The 24,493-nt window shown below is 42.0% G+C and overlaps 1 protein-coding gene across 1 annotated transcript in view; it reads right to left on the minus strand.

Moving 5' to 3' along the window:
* NOX4 (NADPH oxidase 4) overlaps window positions 1-24,493 on the minus strand; it is a 157,973-nt gene that overhangs the window by 29,388 nt on the left and 104,092 nt on the right. The window contains exon 14 of the mRNA XM_058186635.1: window positions 330-449. Coding sequence (XP_058042618.1) covers window positions 330-449 — 120 coding nt within the window. The remainder of the gene's footprint in view (window positions 1-329; window positions 450-24,493) is intronic.

Raw genomic sequence — 24,493 nt, forward strand, 5'->3', positions numbered from 1 at the left:
TTTACACCTCCGTTCACCCATTTCCTTCCTTTCTTTTTATTCTCCCCCAGGTGGAAACCCAAAGTTTTCAAGTCATTCAGAGGGGACAGCTGGAATTTATTGCAAATGCCCCTGCTTGATAGGGTCATGCCAACTGGATCTCCCATGCATCGAGATTTCAAATTTCTGCACAGATTTAATATTCCCGATCTGCAATGCTGCTGAATAAGAATCATGGTTTTTGATATTCCAGGAGGACTCTCGTTATTGCAAAATGTATTTGGTAGAAGACTCTAGGTCAATCTTGGGGGTGACGTGGGGGCAACTTTAATGAAATGAAGCTTACATACAGCAGAGTATTGAAGATAGCTGCAAATGGAGTTACTCCGATGCCTCCAGCTATGCACAGGCTGACTTTGTAATTGAAAGATTCTTCAAAGGGGCTCCCAAAGGGACCATCTACATACAGCCTAGAGGAGAAAGGAAGAACATTTTAAAGAATCAGTTAGCACAGCTCTTTTTGGACAGACAGACAGACAGACAGATATAGAGATAGATGATAGAAAGATAGATAGATAGATAGAGAAATAGAGAAATAGAGAAATAGATGATAGATAGATAGACAGACAGACAGACAGACAGACAGACAGACGGATATGGATAGATAGAGAAAGATAGATAGATTGATAGATAGATAGATAGATAGATAGATAGATAGATAACAACAACAGAGTTGGAAGGGACCTTGGAGGCCTTCTAGTCCAACCCCCTGCCCAGGTAGGAAACCCTACACCATCTCAGACAGATGGTTATCCAACATTTTCTTAAAAATTTCCAGTGTTGGAGCATTCACAATTTCTGCAGGCAAGTCGTTCCACTGATTAATTGTTCTAACTGTCAGATAGATAGATATAGACAGACAGACAGATAAAATGATAGATGATAAAAAAGATAGAGATAGATAGAGAGATAGATGATAGAAAGATAGATAATCTCAAATGGCCAAGAGATGAGCACCACCAATGAAATTTAGCCATCAATCCATTGATAAATTTATAAATTATATATTCTATTATTTCTATTTTATATACAGATAATCCTTGGCTTACAACAGTTCATTTAGCGGGGGACTTCCGGTTTGGCACCGTAGGTGATGGCGGTGATCTTTACGATCACCAACCTCTGGATTATGTGGAATCGCTAGGACAGCTTAAATCTGCTGTCCAGCGGTTCGGAAAACCCCCTCTTCGGGAGAAGGAAGGTGAGCTGAGGGCAGAGGTTGAATTTCCTAAAGCCCCTGAGAAAAAGGGGTTTGAAGGTTAAGTTCCCTCAGTAACCCGAAGTGCTCCAGATCCGAGGATTCTTCTGCTTTGGCGGAACCAATCACCACGACCAAGCGAGATTTATTTTGGACAATAAAGGATTATACCGGACAGAGCGAAAGTGGGAGAACTTTAAGCAAGTAGCCAAGCGATTCCCGATACTTTGTAACAAGCTTGAAAACAGTAAAAAATGGAGGCGAATTGTTAACAAGTTAACGAGTGGAAAGCGAAAGCGATACTTTCAGCATTCTGTCTGCAGTTGGTAATTTGCATGTTACTTGCTGCTTTACTCTTTAACTCTTTGCTGCCTGCTGATAGAATCTAGGGAGATTTTTAAATACTGCTTTAAAAGACTGTGTTTTTAGAGTTAAGAAGATTTAAAGTGAATATTAAGTTGAAATAAATAAATATATAATTTTATAGAAGATGGCAGCCAAACAATTAAAGTCTACTGTAACAAAGAGCTCTGGAACTTTATCAGCTGGTGCCTCTCCAGCTCATACAGCAGAGACTAGAACATTGAATTTAGAGGCGTTACAAGAGAACTTAAAAGGCTTTATAGAAGAAAAATTTAAAGTAATAACTGATGAGATGTCTGAAATGAAAGAGCAGATATCAGAAATTCAAGTGGGAAATAAAGAAGTTAAAGAAGGATTTGTAATGGCAGTACAAGTTTGGCAACGAATGTGATTTTATTGGAGGAGGAGGTTGAAGAAATTAAGCAACATAATTTAAAATTAGAAAATAAAATGGATGAATTTCAAAGTAAAATGGAAAAAACAGAGGATGAAATAGTTTTGATACAATATAGAAATATGGAATTTGCTCTTAGAATTCGAGGTTTGAAAGAAAATAAGGAAGAGAATTTAAGGAAAATTTTTTCTGAAGTATTTGCTGAGATATTAGCAGCTCGTCCAGCAGATGTGGCTTATCAAATTGATAAAATATATCGTGTGAATTCTTGGATAGCAAGGCAAAAAAAGTTGCCAAGGGATGTTGTTATTTATTTTACAAACAGAACAGTGAGAAATCAGATTTTGCAAGCTTCATATAAGGGGGAGAAGATTCAGATTGCTGGTCAAGATATTTTGATATTAAAGGAAATTCCACCAAAAATGTTAAGGGCTAGGAAGGAATTTGCCTTCCTGGTGAATGAACTTAAAAAACATCAGATTGAATATAGATGGGATATTCCAACTGGTATAATAGTATATTATGCAGGAAAGTATATCGTTTCAATACGGTTGGAAAAGCAAGAGAATTTTATGTTGAGGTATTAAAGTTGGAAGTCTTCCCCATTGGAAGCTAGAGGAAGGAGGCTGAAGTGAAGGAAGAGAAGTGAAGCAGGTACAAGAACAGATTGTGATGGAAGAAGATTTATTACAAGTGTTGGAAATACCTACGACGGGTTTAGATTCAAAAGAACAAAGGTTGACAAGAGCTGCTGCTAAACGCAAGGAACAAGAGATGAAGGCACAACAACAACTGGCAACTACTACAACGGAAACAGTGGGAGGAGCAAGGCCTAAAGTAAAATGTGATCTGCGGCTGGTGTTCCAAAAGTTTCCTATCTTGGAATGTTAATGGCCTGAACTCACCGTAGAAGAGAAGGAAAGTATTTCATTATTTCAAACAATTTAAAATGACATTACCTGTTTACAAGAAACACATATTAGATCTTGCTAAATGTTGGAGATGCGATTGTGAAGATGCTACTTATTACCATATATGGTGGACTTGTAAAAAAGTTAAAGCATTTTGGATTAAAGTATGGTGGATCATGCAGAATATTTTGAAAAGAAGATTAAGTTTACTCCAGTTCTTTCTACTAGGAATAATTATGGACTACACAGCTATAGAGACTAAATTGATTTTGAACTTAATAACAGTTGCAAGACTTTTGATTGCTCAGTATTGGAAGAAAGAAGAATTACCTACAATCGAAGAATGGACACTCAAAGTATCAAATCTGGCAGGGATGGCAAAATCTCCGCTTACTTGAAAGACTATACACTAGAAAAATATATTCTAGAATGGAAAATGTGGATTGATTATATTTAAAATAAGTATCAGATAAAAAAATATTGAATAGCATATGAGTAAATTTAGGAAATATTTTGTATTAGATATATTTTTGAAGGAGAGGGAATTGAGAGTGTGACTAAGTGTGGTGTGACTAGAGATTATAATTTAGGAATTATTTTGGATTATGATTGTTAGTTTTGATACCCTGCATTTTGTTCTGGGAAGTCGGGATGGGGGTGGGGGTAAGGGGAGGGAACTGGGGGGTTTGGTAGAGATGGAGTGATGGTTAATGTACAGGGATTATTGAAGAAATATAATTAATGTAGGATCGGGTCTGCATAGTTACCATTTTAGAGCGGTGAGGAGGAGAAAAGAGAGAGTAGGAGGTAGGAAAGAGGAGAAGAGGAAGGAAGAGGGATAGTAGAGGAGAAGGAAGGTGTAGGGTGGAGGAGGCGGATGTAGATAAGAGAAGGAGAGGAAGGTTTGGAAAGTAAAAGAAGGTAGAAGAGGGAAGAGTGTTAAAAAGAGGGGTGGTGACTGGGCAAGCCCGACTAATTGTATACAACTGTACATTGGATGAATTATTTGATATGATTGTAAAAATAAAACTTTTTATGAAAAAAAAAACAAAAAACAAAAAAAAAACAGTTCATTTAGCGGCAGTTCAAAGATGCAGCTGTTATGACTTATGATCATTTTTCATGCTTACCACCGTTGTGGCATCCTCCTGATCATGTGATCAAAATTCAGATGCTTGGCAACGGACTCATATTTATGACGGTTGCAAAGTCCCATCATAAATATGAGTCGCTTGGTCATGTGATCCCCTTTTGTGACCTTCTGACAAGCAAAGTCAACGGGGAAGCCGGATTCACTCAACAACCTGGTACTAACTTAAGAAATGCAGTGATTCATTTAACAACTGTGGTGAGAAAAGACGTAAAACAGGGCAAAATTCACCTAACTGTCTCGCTTAGCAACAGAAATTTTGGGCTCAATTATGGTCGTAAGTCAAGGACTACCTGTAATATCAATAAATGATAATTGTAAAATTATTTCATAAATTATAAACATCCATAAAATCATATTATTAACGCATTATTAATAACACAGATTTTTTTCACATCAAAAGTCCAAGACATGAGCTACTTGCAATAAAATTTATCAATCAATCAATAACTCCCTTTTTATGACCCTGTAACCCCTTAATTTTAGGACTAGAGTTGGGGCCACTGGATGGAGTTGAGCGTTTACTGGTCAGATCAATTAATATGCAATTTACATTGTGCTCATTTCTCTCTGCAAGGTGACTTCGGATGGATTACACTGTATTATTATATACTATAAATAAATAATAAATAATCATAACAACTATTGTATCAATAAATTATAAACATTCATAGAAATACAGAGTTGGGTTGGATTTAGATATACATGTAATAAACTGACATTTAATTTCATACAACTGACTTATTTGGATCTCTTAAAAGTTAGGATAGAATAGAACATAATTTAGAATAGAATAGAATAACAGAGTTGGAAGGGACCTTGGAGGTCTTCTATTCCAACCCCCTGCTTAGGCAGGAAACCCTACACTACTTCAGACAAATGGTTATCCTACATCTTAAAATCTTCCAGCGTTGGAGCATTCACAACTTCTGGAGGCAAGTTGTTCCAGTGATTAATTGTTCTAACTGCCAGGAAATTTCTCCTTAATTCTAGGTTGCTTCTCTCCTTGATAAGTTTCCACCCATTGCTTCTTGTCCTGCCTTCAGGTTCTTTGGAGAATAGTTTGACTCCCTCTTCTTTGTGGCAGCCCCTGAGATATTGGAACACTGCTATCATGTCTCCCCTTTTCATCAAACTAAAGATACCCACTTCCTGCAACTGTTCTTCATATGTTTTAGCCTCCAGTCCCCTAATCTTCTTTGCTGCTCTTCTCTGCACTCTTTCTAGAGTCTCAACATCTTTTTTACATTGTGGCAACCAAAACTGGATGAAGTATTCCAAGTGTGGCCTTACCAAGGGCATTATAAAGTGGTATTATAAAGTTCTATTATCTGCATTTACAAAACATTTCAAGATACCTAACTTAATTTTTATTTATTATTATTTTTGCCCTTAGTACATTATTTATTTCAGTCTGGCCCATTTAAGAATTCAATGTGTTTTCCAAACCCAGGAAATCAATTAATGCATCCAGTATGTGTCTTTGTGTGTGTGTGAGATCACTGTGAGCTATTAATGTCATCTAGGCAAAATCAACATTGCTATGTTTAAGATCCTACTTCCATTAGGAGCCAACCCACTCATTCTGAGCCAATTATATTGTCAAATCCTGAAGGAAACAAGGGCCTAATGTCATCTCAGAGAGACATGGGGATTTGAACTACCCAGTTTAAGCCCAATGCTGTAGACCAGAGTTCCTCAAAAACTTTAAGATGGGTGGGCTTCAACTCCCAGAATCCCGCTCACCACTGGAAGTTGAAGTCCACCCACTTTCAAATTGCTGCAGTTGAGAAACACTGGTCTAGCGTAGGGGTCTCCAAACTTGGCAACTTTAAGACTTGTGAACTTCAGCAAGCATGGATAGCTGAAGAATTCTGGAAGCCTTAAAGTTGCCAAGTTTGGAGACTCCTGGTCTAGACCAACCAACAACCTTCCAAAAAGTTGGTAGCACAGACTCTAAATCAAGGTCACCAAAATTTGGAATCCAATGGCTTCGGTCCATTAGAATGAAGAATAATATCCTGTTGAATTTGGCCATCAGTTTATGTCTATGGAGATTCTCAGTCATCCAGGTCATGGCTGTCCCAAAGGTGCTTTTCAGGAGGCAACTGGACTTTCTTGTGTTTTATTTTTTCCTTCGAAGATGCAAGAAGTATAAATCCTTCCATTCCATACCATCCTATCAGAGATGAAGAAGCTTCTTGGATGAGAAGTGAAACGTCTTCAAAGAAAAACCAGAAAGTCCAGTTGCCTGTTGAAAAAGCACCTGCTTCTTGAAAAAGGGACACGACCAGCAAGGTTTCTCTAACCAGGCATCTCTCGTGACTCATAAGAAGGAGATGTATATCAGGGGTGGGTTCTACTTACTTTTACCACCAGTTCGCAACAGGGCTGCCCATGTGCTTTTGCGCAAGCGCGGAAGCTTCCTGATGATGTCTGGGTCAGTGAGTGGAACCTCCTGCCGGTTTTACTACCGCTTCTTGCGAACCAGTCCAAACTGGGGGCAACCCACCTGTTGTAGTTTGTCAGCAGCCTACGGAGCTGGCAATGGAGTCAGACAGCGATGAGGCTGAAGTGAGGCCAGGGCCATCGGGAAGTGAGGTGGGGACTCCAGAGCATCCAGAGACTGATAGAAAATGAGGCAGAGGAACAGGAGGAGCCTGTTCCTAATGCATGCATGAGAAGAGCTGTCAGAAGGCAAGAGCAGCTCAAGCAGAGAGGACAACTCGGGAGTAGGGCCAAGAGATGATTGGCCCCTCCCATAAGGCTTAAAACAGACCAGCACTGGTGTTTCAGCTTTGCCGGAAAACAACGTCTTCTGCTTCGTCTTTGTTTTTGTGGCTTCTGGACATTTGCCAGGAAGGGCCTTTGGCAGTTTGCCTAATTGGACTAAGGTTTGTGAGATAACTGAGGAATTTGTGTTGGGAGGCATTTGTTTTACTTTGAGTTGAATGATGTTCGAATAAAGTTTGTTTTTCCACGGACTAAGTTTATTACTACCTACTTGGGCCTGGGTCACAACACCACCACTGATATACAGTAAATGTGTCTTTTCCCATTACTTTCAACTGCAATTGATATCTGGAAGCATGCTCCCTTTGATCTAGAAATAATAGGTCATTTCAAGGAACATAACCCTTCATGTTACCCCCTTCTGTGAATTTATCCAATCCAATTTTTAGAAATGGTTGCATGATGGGGATGAAAATCCTTTGCCAAATGAAATTATTTAGGACTTCTGCCTAGAAACCAGAATGTGAAAGGCCCCCAAGCATGAATCTGCACATTCTGCAATTGTTCGGCATTTAACAATGCTTAGATATTCATGAAATTTCCAAAATGCTTTAATGTAAGAGGTTGTCATGGCTGAGAGAAAACCAAGGCCACAGCCTCCTTTATTTCAGAATAAAGATATTTAAAACCATGACAAAGGGATTAGGACTGTAATCATTTTAGCGAAGTCGTTCGAATAAGAGGCATTTTTTTTTAAAAAAAATACACCTTAAAAGACCCTTGAGAGCTGTTAATTACACAAGCATAAAAACTCCAGAGAAATAGCAGGCTCTGCTAACTGAGGAGTGAAAAGAAAGGGAAAAAAAAGGGGAAGCCATTGTGAAAGAAAATAAAACTTTCCAAGGTGATGCTAACTTCTTTCAATGACTTTATAAGTTAGTCTTTGCTTCACGATTGTCCAAAGTTACAGCAGCCTTGGAGAGGTGCTTTATGGCCAGTAAAGCACTTGCAACTGTCACAAAATGTCGTAATGTTCTTCATAGGATTGCAATTTGGGTGCTTGGCAACCAGGCCACGCTTTAAAACAACCGATTGCCAAGTGACCTGTGTGACCAGATTGCAATCGCATGACTGCCCTGCAGAATATTATGACGCTTTGTGACAGGTGGAACTGCTTTGCAGGCCATTTTAAGCAACCCTTTCCAAGGCTGCTGTAACTTTGAACAGTCGTTAAGCAAATGGGCGTTAAGCAAGGACTAACTTATACCACAGTGATGGCGAACCTCGTGCATCTGAGCCGCAACCTGGAAGAGAAGCTGCCCAGGGCGCCTGCACGTACCTGAAAATGAACTTCCGGTTTCAGCTACTGAACTTCTGGTTTCAGCCAGTTACTATTCCGGGTTTCTGGTTCGCATGCGCACGCGATGATCAACTGACTGGCAAGCATGCTCACATAGGAAAATGAAAGACCACCTAGAAGATCATGTAGTTTCCGGCACTGCTGCGTGTAAAAAGGCCAGCTGATAGTTGCGCGCGCATGTGCGCCAGAATCCCAAAAGAGGAACAGGCAACGTCGCATGTGCCAGGCGACATGGCTCTGCATACTACTTCGGGTATGCGTGCCATATGTTCACCATCACGGTTATAAGCCATAGAAAGTGATTTGCTATCTAAGAGCTGCTGTGGCACAGTGGTTAGAATGCAGTATTGCAGGCTAATTCTGCTGGCTGACTGCCGACTGCCAGCAGTTCGATTCTCACCAGGCTTAAGTTTGACTCAGCCTTTCATCCTTCCGAGGTCGGTAAAATGTAGACCCAGACTGTTGGGGATGGGTGGGCAGTAGGCTCACTCTGTAAACCACTTAGAGAGCATTTATATGCCACTTGGAGAGAAGTGCAAGTAAGGTCCAAAGTAAGTCTGGATGCTATTGCATCTTCTCTGATGGCCTGATTCATCAAACATGGCATATTTACCAAATGAGAAGCTGAGAGAAACCAATCACTAGAATAGACTAGAATAGAATTTTATTGGCCAAGTGTGATTGGACAAACAAGGAATTTGTCTTGGTGCATATGCTCTCACTGTACATAAAAGAAAAGATACCTTCATCAAGAACTAACACTTAATGATAGTCATAGGGTACAAATTTAACACTTAATGATACAACACTTAATGATAGTCATAGGGTACAAATAAGCAATCACTAATAATAAATTAGTGATTAATAATATATTAGTGATTACTAATATATAGACAAAATTAGTGGACCAGAGGAATGCTGTCGATATAATTTACTTGGACTTCAGCAAAGCATTTGATAAAGTAGACCATAACCAACTACTAGATAAAGTAGAAAAATGTGGATTAGACAGCACCACCACCAGACGGATTCGCAACTGGCTGACCAACCGCACTCAACGTGTAGTCCTCAACGGAACTACATCCACATGGAGGGAAGTATGCAGCAGAGTACCCCAAGGCTCTGTTTTAGGCCCAGTACTCTTCAACATCTTCATCAATGACTTGGACGAGGGGATAGATGGGGAACTCATCAAATTTGCAGATGACATTAAGCTGGCAGGAATAGCCAACACTCCAGAAGATAGGCTCAAGTTACAGAAAGATCTTGTCAAACTTGAACATTGGGCACTAACTAACAAAATGAAATTCAACAGTAAAAAAAGTAAGGTTCTACATTTAGGCAAAAAAACAACAACAAAATGCACAGGTACCGTATATGTGGTACCTTGCTCAATAGTAGTAACTGTGAGAGGGATCTTGGAGTCCTAGTGGACAACCATTTAGATATGAGCCAGCAGTGTGCAACAGCTGCCAAAAAAGCCAACACGATTCTGGGCTGCATAAACAGAGGGATAGAATCAAGATCACGTGAAGTGTTCATACCACTTTATAGTGCCTTGGTAAGGCCACACTTAGAATATTGCAATCAGTTTGTGTCGCCACGATGTAAAAAAGATGTTGAGACTCTAGAAAGAGTGCAGAGAAGAGCAACAAAGATGATTAGGGGACTGGAGGCTAAAACATATGAAGAACGGTTGCAGGAACTGGGTATGTCTAGTTTAATAAAAAGAAGGACTAGGGGAGACATGATAGCTGTGTTCCAATATCTCAGGGGTTGCCACAAAGAAGAGGGAGTTGGGCTGTTCTCCAAAGCACCTGAGGGTAGAACAAGAAGCAATGGGTGGAAACTGATCAAGGAAAGAAGCAACTTAGAACTAAGGAGAAATTTCCTGACAGTTAGAACAATTCATCAGTGGAACAACTTGCCTGCAGAAGTTGTGAATGCTCCAACACTGGAAATTTTTAAGAAAATGTTTAATAGCCATTTGTCTGAAATGGTGTAGGGTTTCCTGCCTGGGCAGGGGGTTGGACTAGAAGACCTCCAAGGTCCCTTCCAACTCTGTTATATTATATTATATTATATTATATTATATTATATTATATTATATTATATTATATTATATTATATTATATTATATTATATTATCTTATATTATATTATATTATATTATATTATATTATATTATATTATATTATATTATATTATATTATATTATATTATATTATATTATATTTATTATTATATTCACCTACCCCATTATTATAATCCAAAACTGACATTCACTCATCCTTATCAAAGGTTACCATAATCTTCCCAATCCACTTCTAGAATGTCCTTCCTTATTGATAGGGATCAATCTACTTTATCAGCCATGTCTCCTCTGAAGGTTCCTTGATAGGGAAGGCATGAAATAATCTACCATGAGCATCCTGGAGAAACATTGGCCACTAACGGAAGACAAGAAGCTGGATAGGTAGGTTTTAATCTAATTCATCAGGGCTATCTTACATTCCTCAGAAATCCAATTAGCTTCCTGTGTCTCTTCTTATCACTGGGATTTTACTGAATGTCAGTCAAATGTCCTTTTCTTTGCTCTAGTTACATAGCAGTCTCACTGAACGTCGTTTTCAAGGAAACAGACTAATCCAGGGGTCTCCAACCTTGGCAACTTTAAGACTTGTGGACTCCAACTCCCAGAGTCCCTCAGCCAGCAAAGCTGGCTGAGGAACTCTGGGAGTTGAAGTCCACAAGTCTTAAAGTTGCCAAGGTTGGAGACCCCTGGACTAATCTAAAGGATTTTTCACTCTTCAGTTATAATCCTTATCCTTACCCTTCCTTCTTTTGGGGGTTGTGGAAAGTTAGCACCCACCTTTCTCCTAGAAGAATGAAATATTCTAGGAAATATTAAAAAGGCAGAATATTTCCCCTAAAAGAGAAATAAAAATAAAAACGTGCCACGCGCCGGCCAGCTAGTCTTCCGGTTTCTGCCACACATGTGGGTGGGTGGGGCACATGCGGGGGCCGTGGGCGCATTCAGGGGGTGGGTGCATGTGGGTGGGCGGGGCATGTGCCAAGTGGGTGGGGTGCATGTGGGGGGTGCATGTGTGGGGCGCAGGGTAAATGCACAGCCCCCCAGTGCATTGCATTTTGGGGGTTCAGGTGTGTGCGTGCATGCTTTGGGCATTCAGTCCGGAAAAGATTAGCCATCACTGCCTTATATCATTTCAGACAAACGGTTGTCCAATCTCTTCTGAAAAACTTCCACTGTTGGAGCATTTACAACTTCTGGAGGCAAGTTGTTCCACTGATTAATTGTTCTCACTGTCAGGAAATTTCTCCTTAGTTCTAGGTTGCTTCTCTCCTTGATTAGTTTCCATCTATTGTTGTCATCTACTGTCATTTGCACCTCTATAACTGTCTGGTTCGGTTCTGCAACCCAACAAGAAAAACACAGACTTCAGAGGATAATTAGAACTGCAGAAAAAATAATTGCTACCAACCTGCCTTCCATTGAGGACCTGTATACTGCACGAGTCAAAAAGAGGGCTGTGAAAATATCTACAGACCCCTCACATCCTGGACATAAACTGTTTCAACTCCTACCCTCAAAACGACGCTATAGAGCACTGCACACCAGAACAACTAGACACAAGAACAGTTTTTCCCGAAGGCCATCACTCTGCTAAACAAATAATTCCATCAACACTGTCAGACTATTTACTGAATCTGCACTACTATTAATCGTTTCATAGTTCCCATCACCAATCTCTTTCCACTTATGACTGTATGACTGTAACTTTGTTGCTGGTAATCCTTATGATTTATATTGATATATTGACCATCAATTGTGTTGTAAATGTTGTACCTTGATGAACGTATCTTTTCTTTTATGTACACTGAGAGCATATGCACCAAGACAAATTCCTTGTGTGTCCAATCACACTTGGCCAATAAAAAAATTCTATTCTTGTCCTGCCTTCTGGTGCTTTGGAGAATAGTCTGACCCCCTCTTCTTTGTGGAAGCCTCTTAGGTACTGAAACACTGGTGTCATGTCACCCCTAGTCCTTCTTTTCATTAAACTAGATACACCCAATTCCTGCAACTGTTCTTCGTATGTTTTAACCTTCAGTCCCCTAATCATCCTTTTGAAGTACCGACAGACTCAAATATAGAATTTATCCAGCTTCCTTGCATTTCCGTAACACTGAAATTTCCATCAGAAGTTCAAAGCCCCACTAGATGTAGCAAGCAAGGTCCAGCATGTTTTATCATGCTCTAACAAAGCGAGGTCAGTTCATAGGGCAGCTTATAATGATTACTACCCGGTGAAAAATGTTTGCAACATCCCTACCAAAAATTTTCTTCCTCCACTCTTTTTGCCAAGTGAAACCAAGGCCAGAGGTCAGCTATTATCTCTTAACCCCTCATGACTTTGCTTTTTGTTAGGATACAAAAGACTGCTGAAAAATGTGTGTGCCATTTTTTTGGGGCGGGGGGCGGGGTTTGTTTCTAATCTCCTTAAGAGAGCAAAGCGTAGCATTCGAATACAGATGAAGCGACCCCATTTTCTGAAAAGATTGCAAAGTGGGGGAAAGCTCTACAAGAATACACAGTAGAGTAAAGTGACCAGATTTCAGCCATGGCAAAGCGGGAAACCATTGATGGGGGCGGGGGGCTGCGCATGCGTGCTGAGTCTTGCCACCTGCCTGAAGGAGGAGGAGCGGCTGCTGCTTCTCCGCTCTTCCAGGCAGGCTCGGCTCTCCTCGGCTCTCCTCTCTGCTCTTCTCTTCCTCTCGGGTGAAGTCAAGCGGTGTCTCTCCTCCCTCTCGCGCCCCCTTCTCCGCCACTCCCCCTTCTCTCCGCCTCCTCCTCTTGCATTGCCGCCTCCCATTTTCAGAATGGGAGTGAAACAAAACAAAAATCGGGACTTTTTGGAATTGCAGCGGGATGCGGGACAAATTATTAAAAAACGGGACTGTCCCGCCAAAAGCGGGATGTCTGGTCACTATACGGTAGAGCTAGTCCTCGATTTACAACATTTTGTTTACTGACCGTTTGAAGTTGCAACGGCACTGGAAAAAAAATGATTTATGATGGTTTTCCACACTTACGACCGTAAAGTGATATGTTGACTCTGTAAACTGCTTAGAGAGGGCTGTAAAGGACTGTGAAGCGGTGTATAAGTCTAAGTGCTATTGCTATTGTATCTGTTGCCACCACTCGGGCAGGTATCCCAATCAATCATGCATTGTTACCAGCCAGGTTGCATACAGTCTGTCACCCTTCCTCCCGACTGACACCTGTTCTGCTAAAGGCAAGAACATTTTCAACCTGGGAGCACATACATCTCCTCTCTAACCACATCGATCTCGTCATTTCCAGCAAACGCGTTTGATGACCTGGAACAAGCTTTGGATCTTACTGGCTGCTCAGCCTCTTTGGCATCTGTCAACACGTCTGCCAGCTGTCCTGTTAGCCTGTTCAAAGACCAGAAACCTCTTTCGCTAAGGGACAGATCACTAGATTGCTAGCCAGAGGCGATCGATGCCTGAGCTCTGGAGGGAAAACACGGAGGGGCATGAGACTATTTAATTCGCCGATGAAGCATCTGTTTGATTTCCTTAGGCAAAGCAAAGTTTTTCCTTCCCCTCGTTTCTTTCCTCCTTAAAGAGCGGCTTCCTTTCTTTTTTCTTTCCTTTTTTTTCCCCCCCACTCATTCAACAAAACTGAACAGAGCAAAATTTTCAAAATGCAATGGCAGTTGCATCCACGTAGTCCTTGACTTATGACAATTGACCCAATTGTGTTTCTGTGGCTAACTGAGACATTTGTTAAGTGAGTTTTGCCCCCAGTTTATGACTTTTCTTTCCCCCGGTTGTTAAATGAATCCCTGTAGTTTTAAGTTAGTATAACACGGTTGTTAAATGAATCTGGCTTCCCCCATTGACTTTGCTTGTCAGGAGGTTGGTAAAAATGATAGCATGACCCTGGGAGACTGCGACCGTCGTAAATATGAGTCAGTTGCCAAGCAGCCGAATTTTGATCACACGACCATGGGGATGCTGCAATGGTCGTAAGCGTGAGAAATGGTCATAAGTCCCCTTTTTTCAGTGTCACTAAATGAACTGTTGTAAGTCAAAGACTACCTGTACACACCTCAACGTACAATCGTTCGTTCAGTGACCGAAGTTACAAACGGCGCTGAAAACACATTTTTTACACTTATGACCATTGCAAAATCTCCATGGTCCCACGATCAAAATTCAGATGCTTGACCACTGACTCATATTTACGACGGCTGCAGTGTCCTGAGGTCAAGCGATCATCATTTTCTTTTTTCTTTCTTTGTTCCAGGTTCTCTTTGTTTCCTTATCTGAAACATGCGATTCAGAAATCGTGAATTGACCTGCAGAAATAATTTGAATGAACTTATCCTGTTTATACAGTTCGGCAAATAAATGCAGACTTTTATCCATTTTAAAAGTGAAGTCTCCTTCAAAAAGGACTCAACTCCTGATGGTTTATGGTGTTGTGACCCAGGCCCACATAGGTAGTAGGAAACTCAGTCAGTGTAAAAAGAAACAAATTTTATTTGAATAGCTGAGAATTACTTCATTCTCAGCGTAGTTCAACTAAATTAAAGCAAATTCCTCCCAATACAATTCCTCAGTCCTATCACCAACCTTGGTCCAATTAGGCAAACTGCCAAAGGCCTTTCTTGGAAAAAGTTCAGAAGATACCGATACCAAATAAATGCAACAAGACAAAGCTATCAATGTTGTTTTCCAGCAAAACCCAAACACTGTTGCTTGTCTTTTAAGCCTTATGGGAGGGGCCAATCATCTCTTGGTCCTACTCCCAAATCGTCCTCTTTGCTTGAGCTGCTCTTGACTTCTGGCAGCTCTTCTCATGCGTGCATTAGGAACAGGTTCCTTGTTCTGTCCCCCTCACCTCAGTCCGAGCGATGGCTTAATTAGCCGGCACTATCAGCTCTGGCAGCAAACTAGCGAGCATCTGCCAAGTGTCTCTGTTATCTCCCTTGATGCCGACGAGTCAACAAACAGTACTTCAGCTCTGGTCAAGCAGTTGATTTGCCTGCTACAAAGAGGCATAGCAGCCCTTGCTGCTTTTATATCCTGTGGGGTGTGGCTCCATAACTCAGCACTTCCTATGCCTGACCCACCCCTGCTTCTGTTGTTCCTGCCTCTCCTGCCTATGAAACCTAGGGTCCAGCCAGGCCTGATTGCCATCAGCTGGGTCTGGAGGCGTGGCCTGGGGGAGGAAAGAGTCAGGGGACGGAGGCATCGTTATCTCCTCCACCTGGCCTGCCTCTGGCTCCTGGAGCTGAGCCAGGTAAGCCGGTGCTCCCAAGGTAAATCCTGATGGCCCTTCCCCCTCACTTTCCAAGTCACTTTCTGGCATGGGGCCCGGCTCGGGGGGCGCGGACACAACACTCCTCCTGTTTCTCTGCCTCACTATTGTCACTCTCTGGAGGTTCTGGAGTCCGGCACCTCACTCCCCGATGGCCCTGGCCCCACCTCAGCCTCCGACGCAGAGTCTTCATCCGGGCCTTCCCAAGCCTCCAGGACTGGTCCACGGTCTTCCTCAGCCTCATCGCTGTCTGACGCCGTTGCCAGCTCCTCAGGCTGCTGGCGGACCACAACATACGGACAAATCCATGAAACATTGTGGGCGCCGGTAAAACAGAAGTGCTTTGTTCCTAACTATTTTCTAAAATATATATATATATTTTCTCAATTTCCCAACCTAGCCTACAGACCTGGCATCCCTGACTGGTTCCCTTTCCAAATCCTACTCAAATCCAACCTGGTTACTTTCGGGACCAGAACAAGCTGCCACCTGCTGAGATTTAGCATTTTTACAGAAGTGCTGAACATTTGTCAGTGTTGACGGGCAGATGGTAAGGAAGATGTCAGGTTCCCTTCTGTTTCCCAACTGTGCCTCCAGGTATACTGTAATTACTGTATCAGTGGGTAAAATAAATTGCTGAACATATATTGCTACATGTGGCAAGATGCGTAGCAGTCAAAGGCTAGAGGATTTTTGCTGCATTGGCTGCTGAAGATATCTGTTGTGGCTCCAGCCCCCAAACCTGGCCCCATGCCCGAAAGTGACTCTAAGAGTGAGGGGGAAGGGCCCGTAAGGCTTACCTCAGGAGCACCGATTCCTTTGGCCTGGCTCCAGGAGCCAGAACCAGGCCAGTCGGAGGACGTAATGAGGCTGACATCCCCTGATTCCTCCCTTCCTCAGGCTACGCCTTCAGACGCAGCTGATAATCATACTAATGAAGCCTGGATCGACCCGCGCTTCAGAAGATTAGAGAGGCGGCGTCATCAAAGGGAATATAAGGAGCTTTGGGACTGCTCTCAGTTCCACGGGAAGCAAATTAGCTGAACCGTGTCGAAGTGAGCTGAAGTCTTAATCTGTTTGAACTTTTTGGCAGGCAGCTGCGTTTTCTTGGCTAGGACTGATAGGAGCCGTGAACCCACTGGCTGTAGGCCAGCTCGTTACTCCAAAGTGAGGACGGAGACAGAACAATATCCTAAGACAATGTTACTCAACCTTGACAACTTTAAGGTATGCGGATGTCAACTCCCAGAATTCCCTAGCCAGCATCTCGGCATATGTCCACATACCTTAAAGTTGCCAGGGTTGAGAAATACTGCCCTATGATCTCCATCATAAACTGCCTTTTTTTGGGGGTTCTAATCTAGTCCAGAGATATTTTACAAGAAGAGTCCTCCACTCCGCTACCCGCTGTAAAATACCTTATGCCACCAGACTCCAAATTTTGGCCTTAGACAACTTAGAACTATGCCAACTTCAGTCTGACCTAAGCATAGTACATAAAATTATCTACCACAATGTCCTACCTGTCAATGACTACTTCAGCTTCAACCACAACAATACACGAACAAATAAGAGATACAAACTCAAGATAAACCGCTCCAAACTCAATTGCAGAAAATATGACTTCAGCAACCGAGTTGTCAATGCCTGGAATGCACTACCTGACTCTGTAGTTTTTTCCCAAACCCCCAAAACTTTAAGCTTAAACTGTCTACTATTGACGTCACCCCATTCCTAAGAGGTTTGTAAGGAGCGGGCATAAGTGCACCTGCGTGCCTACCGTACCTGTCCTTATATTCCTTTTTTACTTACTCTTTTCATGTATCCAAATTATGTTTATACTTTTACCTGTTATCTTATATATGATTGACAAAATAAATAAATAAAATAAATAATCAAATGACATATTCCACATATCAGAACCAAAATGCACAGGCATATGTTCATTTTTCAGTATCTTCATATCCTACTTGTTTACTTGATGGCACTGTGGTTAGAAGGGCAGTATTGCAGACTAACTTTGCCCACTGCCAGGAGTTCGATCCTCATCGGTTCAACATTGATTCGGGCTTCTATCCTTCCGAAGTCAGTAAAATGAGGAGCCAGATTGTTTGGGCGGGGGAGGGGGCAATATGCTGACTCTGTAAACTGCTTAAAGAGAGCTGTGAAGCGGTATATAAGTCTGAGTGCTGTTGCTATTGCAATTGTTTCTAACATTCATAGGTAGGATTCAGACTATGTCCTATTTAAATTTATGTGGCTTGAATTGGTTTTCATCAGTCACAATGGGAAGTGGGTTTTAGTATTCCAGCTTTAAACATCTTATACATATAATAGTAGCAGAATAGCAATGGAAAGGAGGACACTAGGTGACCTCTCAAGAGGAACCAACCTTTGTAGGTTTCTTGTTTAGTCTTCTATGCCAGATAAACAGGTTGCCAGTGACTTGTAATAATAACCCTGCCACTAATGATCCAGATCTTTGTCTCTAAAACAACTACAGATAGTCCTCAACGTATGACTAGTTGCCTAGCAACCATTTGAAAAAGGGGACTTAATGCACAGATTTGAAGTTCCAACAGCTACTATCTCCTTCCAGTCATGAGACCACATTTTAGGTGCTGGGCAACCCACATTTATGGCTGTTTGCAGGTGTTTGCAGCTGCTGTGGCTTAGAGGTAGAGCTCTTGCCTCACAATCAGGAGGTTGTGAGTTCGATCCTAGGTAGAGGCAGATGTAGGTTCTCCTGCTTGGGCAGAGGGTTGGACTAGATGACCTGAAAGGTCCCTTCCAACTCTTGTTAATCTGTAATTTTTTTTATTTTTATTTTTATTTGCATTTATATCCCGCCCTTCTCCGAAGACTCAGGGCGGTTTACACTATGTTAAGCAATAGTCTTCATCCATTTGTATATTATATACAAAGTCAACTTATTGCCCCCAACAATCTGGGTCCTCATTTTACCTACCTTATAAAGGATGGAAGGCTGAGTCAACCTTGGACCTGGTGGGACTTGAACCTGCAATAATTGCAAGCAGCTGCTGTTAATAACAGACTGTCTTAGCAGTGTGAACCACTCAAGGACCCTGACTGTGATTTAAGTCAACTGATATTTACTTCCATTTTCCAACTAAACAACATGAACATGTTGAAAATGTACAGGGGTGTACAAAGAATAGGGGTGATAGGATAGCAGTGTTCCAATATCTCAGGGGCTGCCACAAAGAAGAGGGAGTCAAGCTATTGTCCAAAGCACCTGAAGGCAGGACAAGAAGCAACGGGTGGAAACTAATCAAGGAGAGAAGCAATTTAGTACTAAGAAGAAATTTCCTGACAGTTAGAACAACTGATCAGTGCCTCCAGAAGTTGTGGGTGCTCTAACATTGGAGGTTTTTAAGAAGAGTTTTTAAGAAGAGGTCTCCTAGTCTAATACCCCACCGCCCACCCCGCTAAAGCATTTTCAGACAAATGGTTGTCTAATCTCTTCTTAAAAACCTCCAGGGATGGAGCGCCGACAACTTCTGAAGGCAAGCAGTTCCACTGATTAATTGTTTTATTATTTATTTATTTATTTATTATTTAGACTTTTATACCGCCCTTCTCCCGAAGGACTCAGGGCGGTGTACAGCCAAATTAAAATATACAATCTACAATATTAAAACAACAAATTAAAATAACATATTATATAACGGCCGAAAAATTTAAAAGTTTAAATGTAAAACTGTCCAATTGACCCCAATAAAACACAGTACCCCAATTTAAAATTATTAAAATTCAGATTTCAGAATTTAAAAATTAAAAGTTAGAAATTAAGCCAGTCCCGCTTGGATGAACAAATACGTTTTCAATTTACGGCGAAAGGTCCGAAGGTCAGGTAGTTGACGCAAACCAGGGGGAAGTTCGTTCCAGAGGGTAGGTGCTCCTACAGAGAAGGCCCTTCCCCTGGGGGCCGCCAGCCGACATTGCTTGGCGGACGGCACCCTGAGAAGACCCTCTCTGTGTGAGCGTACGGGTCAGTGGGAGGCATAAGGTAACAGCAGGCGGTCCTGTAAGTACCCGGGCCCTAAGCCATGGAGCGCTTTAAAGGTGGTAACCAACCAATTGTTCTAAGTGTCAGGAAATTTCTCCTTACTTCTAGGTTGCTTCACTGCAATCATATCACCCCTAGTCCTTCTTTACTTTACTTTAATTTGTGACAGGTTGCAAGGGGTGTAATGATTACATGTTTCAGAAAGAAGGGAATCAAAATTTTAGGGTTGTGTGTTTCCCCCCCCCCCCCATTACAAAAAGCGAAACAGGAAAACAAAAGCAGAAAATTAATCCTTCCCCTCACAAGTTACTTGAGGGATACCATTTCTGGCGCAGAAACACAATGGAATAAAAATACTGCACTGTATTTTAAGCAGCAAACTGATGCCTCAAGAAAAGAATATGTTGGCGGGGCAAAGCAAGCGTTTACTCATTGCGTAGGTTGTTGATAAAAATAAGATGCTGTAAATGTAGAGAGGAATTCCTGATACTAACAGATCACCAAGCGACTTCAAACAATGTGTAATCCTACCGTGTTTTCCCGAAAATAAGACCCTGTCTTATATTTTTTTTGAACCCCGAAATAAGTGCTTGGCCTTATCTTTGGAGAAGTCATATTATTTTGGGGTGCATGGAGCAAGACGGGGCTCCTCTTGCCGTCTTACCTGATTTCCAGCTCTGTCTCCTTAACCCTAACCAGAGGAAATGGCGGGGACCGGCTGCACATGCGGTTCAATATTTTCAGTGAGTGCTTATTTTCAGGGAGGGCTTATTTTTGGGGAGGGCTTATTTCAGCACATGCGCTCAAAAACCCGATTGGTCTTATTATCAGGTGATGTCTTATTTTCAGGGAAATACTATAGTTCCAATTGACACTGAGGATGTTCTGTCCCCTCCTGGCCTTAGCCGCGCGAGCTGGCTAAACGAGCCAGTAATTGAGTTCATGGCTGCTATCAGTCCTGGCAGGGAATCTGCAGCTGCCTGCCAAAGTCTCCCTTTTATCTCGGGGTTGCCAGGCAACCAGGAAGTCAGCAGTCCAGGCCGAATGTTCAGCTCACTTCTCCCCAAGTCAAATAGTTCAGCTCAATTTTTGCTCATCACGGAGCAGAAGAGCAGCCAGGACTGCTTTTATACTCTGTGGGGTGTGGCTCCGTGACTCAGCACTTCCTAGGCCTGCCCCATCCCTGCTTCTGTTGTTCCCACCTCTCCTGCCTACGAAACCTAGAGTCCAGCCAGGCCTGATTGCCATCAGCCGGGTCTGGAGGCATGGCCTGGGGGGAGGAAGAGTCAGGGGATGGAGGCCTCATTATCTCCTCCACCTGGCATGCCTCTGGCTCCTGCAGCTGAGCCAGGGAAGCCGGTGCTCCAGAGGTAAGTCCTGATGGCCCTTCCCCCTCACTTTCCGAGTCACTTTCTGGCAGGGGGCCTGGCTCGGGGAGCGCAGACACAACAGAGGAGTCTGAAATTTGCAAGAACCTAACCTTAAGCATGTGTTCGGCAGATGTGAACTATTTCAATGCACAAGTATCCCACAAATTTATATTCATGACGGGGGGAATTCAAAAACTTATTCTGCAGAAAAATAACTTTTTTGTTGTCAAATGTTGGCGGTACTAATTTGAGGCTAGGGTGGGAGAAACACAGCAAAGCTTAGAAGTCAGTAAGGTGATCAGATTTAAGCTATAAAAGAATCCATTAGATGGAAGCAGAGTTAAAATGTTATGCTTCCCTTTGCTGCCCACCAGGGCTGGAGATTTTTTTAAGCCAAGACGTGATAGCCTAGCTCAGTGTTTCTCAACCTTGGCAGCAGCTTTCAGTTGGATGGATGCTGGCTATGGAATTCTGGGGGCTGAAATCCACCCATCTGAAAACTGCCAAGGTTGAGAAAAACTGGCGTAGTTCAATGTTTCTTAACGATAGCCATTTTAAGATCTGTGGACTTCAACTTGCAGCAGCTGCCAAAAAAGCCAACACAGTTCTAGGCTGCATAAACAGAGGGATGGAATCAAGATCACGTGAAGTGTTAGTACCATTTTATAACGCCTTGGTAAGGCCACACTTGGAATACTGTGTTCAGTTTTGGTTGCCATGATGTAAAAAAGAGGTTGAGACTCTAGAAAGAGTGCAGAGAAGAGCAACCAAGATGATTAGGGGACTGAAGAGCGGTTGCAGGAACTGGGTATGTCTAGTTTAATGAAAAGAAGAACTAGGGGTGACATGATAGCAGTGTTCGAATATTTCAGAGGCTGCCACAAAGAAGAGGGAGTCAAGCTATTCTCCAAAGCACCTGAGGGCAGGACAAGAAGCAATGGGTGGAAACTAATCAAGGAGAGAAGCAACCTAGAACCAAGGAGAAATTTCCTGACAGCAAGAACAATTAACCAGTGGAACAACTTGTCTTCAGAAGCTGTGGGCGCTCCATCCCTGGAAACATTTAAGAAGAGACTGGACAGCCACTTGTCTGGAATGATACAGGGTCTCCTGATTATGCAAGGGACCTCCAAGGTTCCTTCCAACTCTGTTATTCTGTTATGTACAGGATCAGATTGTCTTGTTTTAAGGCGTTTTTATTATTCTATGTTTTTAGAATAGAATTGAATTCTTTATTGGCCAACTATGATTGGACACACAAGGAATTTGTCTTCAGTGAATAAGCTCTCAGTGTACATAAAAGCTATAAGTGATGACTCATGATCATAGTCATCATAAATATATTCATCATGTATCATAAGATACAACACTTAGTGATAGTCATAGAATACTAAATAAGCAATCAAAATCATACTAAGAAACTAAAAAAAACAACATAAATCGTAAAGATACAAGCAACATGGTTATAGACATAAGTAGAAAAGGAGATAGGTAATAGGAAAGATGAGAAGAATAATAGTAATACAGTCTTAATAAATAGTTTGACAGTGTTGAGGGAATTATTTGTTTAGCAGAGTGATGGCATGTGGGGAAAAAACTGTCCTTGTGTCTAGTTGTTCTGGTGTGCAGTGCTCTATAGCGTCCTTTTGAGGGTAGGAGTTGAAACAGTTTATGTCCAGGATGTGAGGGGTCTGTAGATATTTTCATACCTCCACTTCCTCACATCCAGGACATAAACTGTTTCAACTCCTACCCTCAAAACGACGCTATAGAGCATTGCACACCAGAACAACTAGACACAAGAACAGTTTTTTTCCCGAAGGCCATCACTCTGCTAAACAAATAATTCCCTCAACACTGTCAAACTATTTACTAAATCTGCACTACTATTAATCTTCTCATCGTTCCCATCACCAATCTCTTTCCACTTATGACAGTATGACTGTAACTTTGCTGTTGGCAATCCTTATGATTTATATTGATATATTGACCATCATTTGTGTTGTAAATGTTGTACCTTGATGAACGTATCTTTTCCTTTATGTACACTGAGAGCATATGCACCAAGACAAATTCCTTGTGTGTCCAATCACACTCGGCCAATAAAAAATTCTGTTCTATTCTATTCTATTCTATTCTATTCTATTCTATTCTATTCTATTCTATTCTATTCTATTCATCCCATTTGAAAGAAGCAGGCCTGTTTCAGGGCTCAGCCTCCCAAACCCCATCTAGGACCGAGTTTCAAGTAATTTGCAATAAAATCCCTTCTCCAGTCGATCCAATTGATCGGTTCAGAGTGCAGAGGATGTCAATATATACCTCTGTCTCTAGGCGGAATTAAAACAGTAGGATAGCAAAGGATTGAAATGTCAAAATATTGGAAAATGTAGAAAAGACCCCACGGAGGCCAAGAAACCCTTTGAGAGGCTTAATAGGAATTCACTCAAATGTTCCTTGGAGAAGCAAAAAGCTTTCCAGCTCTTACTGGCTCTTTTCTAATGCTCCAATAAAGGTAAAATAAATCATGAAAAAACAAGCCTGAGGCAATGTACTTCACTGAGAAAAGAGGCTAAGTGGATGTCCGTCCCAGCTTGGCCCCACTGGGGGCCATCCATTGACTTAAACAGGTAAAGATTTCCCTCGCACATATATGCTAGTCATTCCCGACTCTAGGGGGCAGTGCTCATCTCCGTTTCAAAGTCGAAGAGCCAGCGCTGTCTGAAGACGTCTCCGTGGTCATGTGGCCGGCATGACTCAATGCCAAAGGCGCACTGAACGCCGTTACCTTCCCACCAAAGGTGGTCCCTATTTTTCTACTTGCATTTTTTACCTGCTTTCGAACTGCTAGGTTCAACAAGTAATTGGAGCTCACTCCATTACATGGCACTAGGGATTCGAACCACTGAATGGCTGACCTTTCGATTGACAAGCTCAGCGTCTTACCCACTAAGCCACCGTGTCCCTAATCCATTGATTTAGGAATCCATTGACTTAGGAAAAGTTAAAACTCGCAGCAGGTTATACGAAGATCCAAGTCTGCATCCCAATAACAAGCAGCATATGAATCCTAATGATAAGAAATGACTTTATAAGTCACCTAATCCAAACTCAGGAACCCACTAAAACAAGCCCAGTTTGCCTCCTGAAAAAGCACCTTTAGGACAACCACGACCTGGATGACTGAAAATCTCTACAGACTTTTAGCTATACACTTTGGGATGAACACCCTTGGAATGGTGTGGGAGTAGGAATGGATTTCCAGAGGAAAAAAAATGCAGACTACAGGAACCATTTGCACTACTCAGGTGACCCTGAGGACACAGATAAACCTCCAAGTGGCCTCAACGACCCTCTAAAAAGGATGTAAATGACCAGCTGTCTGCAAGGAATATAAATCCTTCCATGTGGCGGCACCAGCCCTATGGAACGAGCTACCTCCGGGGTTACGACAACTCCCTGACCTCCGGGCCTTCAAACGTGAACTGAAGACTTTATTATTTCACCGAGCGGGACTAGCCTAAGAACGTATTTTAGCGAAATTTTAATGGGTTTTAATCGGTCTTTGAC

Source organism: Ahaetulla prasina, chromosome 5, assembly GCF_028640845.1.
Source record: "Ahaetulla prasina isolate Xishuangbanna chromosome 5, ASM2864084v1, whole genome shotgun sequence".
Classification (NCBI taxonomy): Eukaryota; Metazoa; Chordata; class Lepidosauria; order Squamata; family Colubridae; genus Ahaetulla; species Ahaetulla prasina.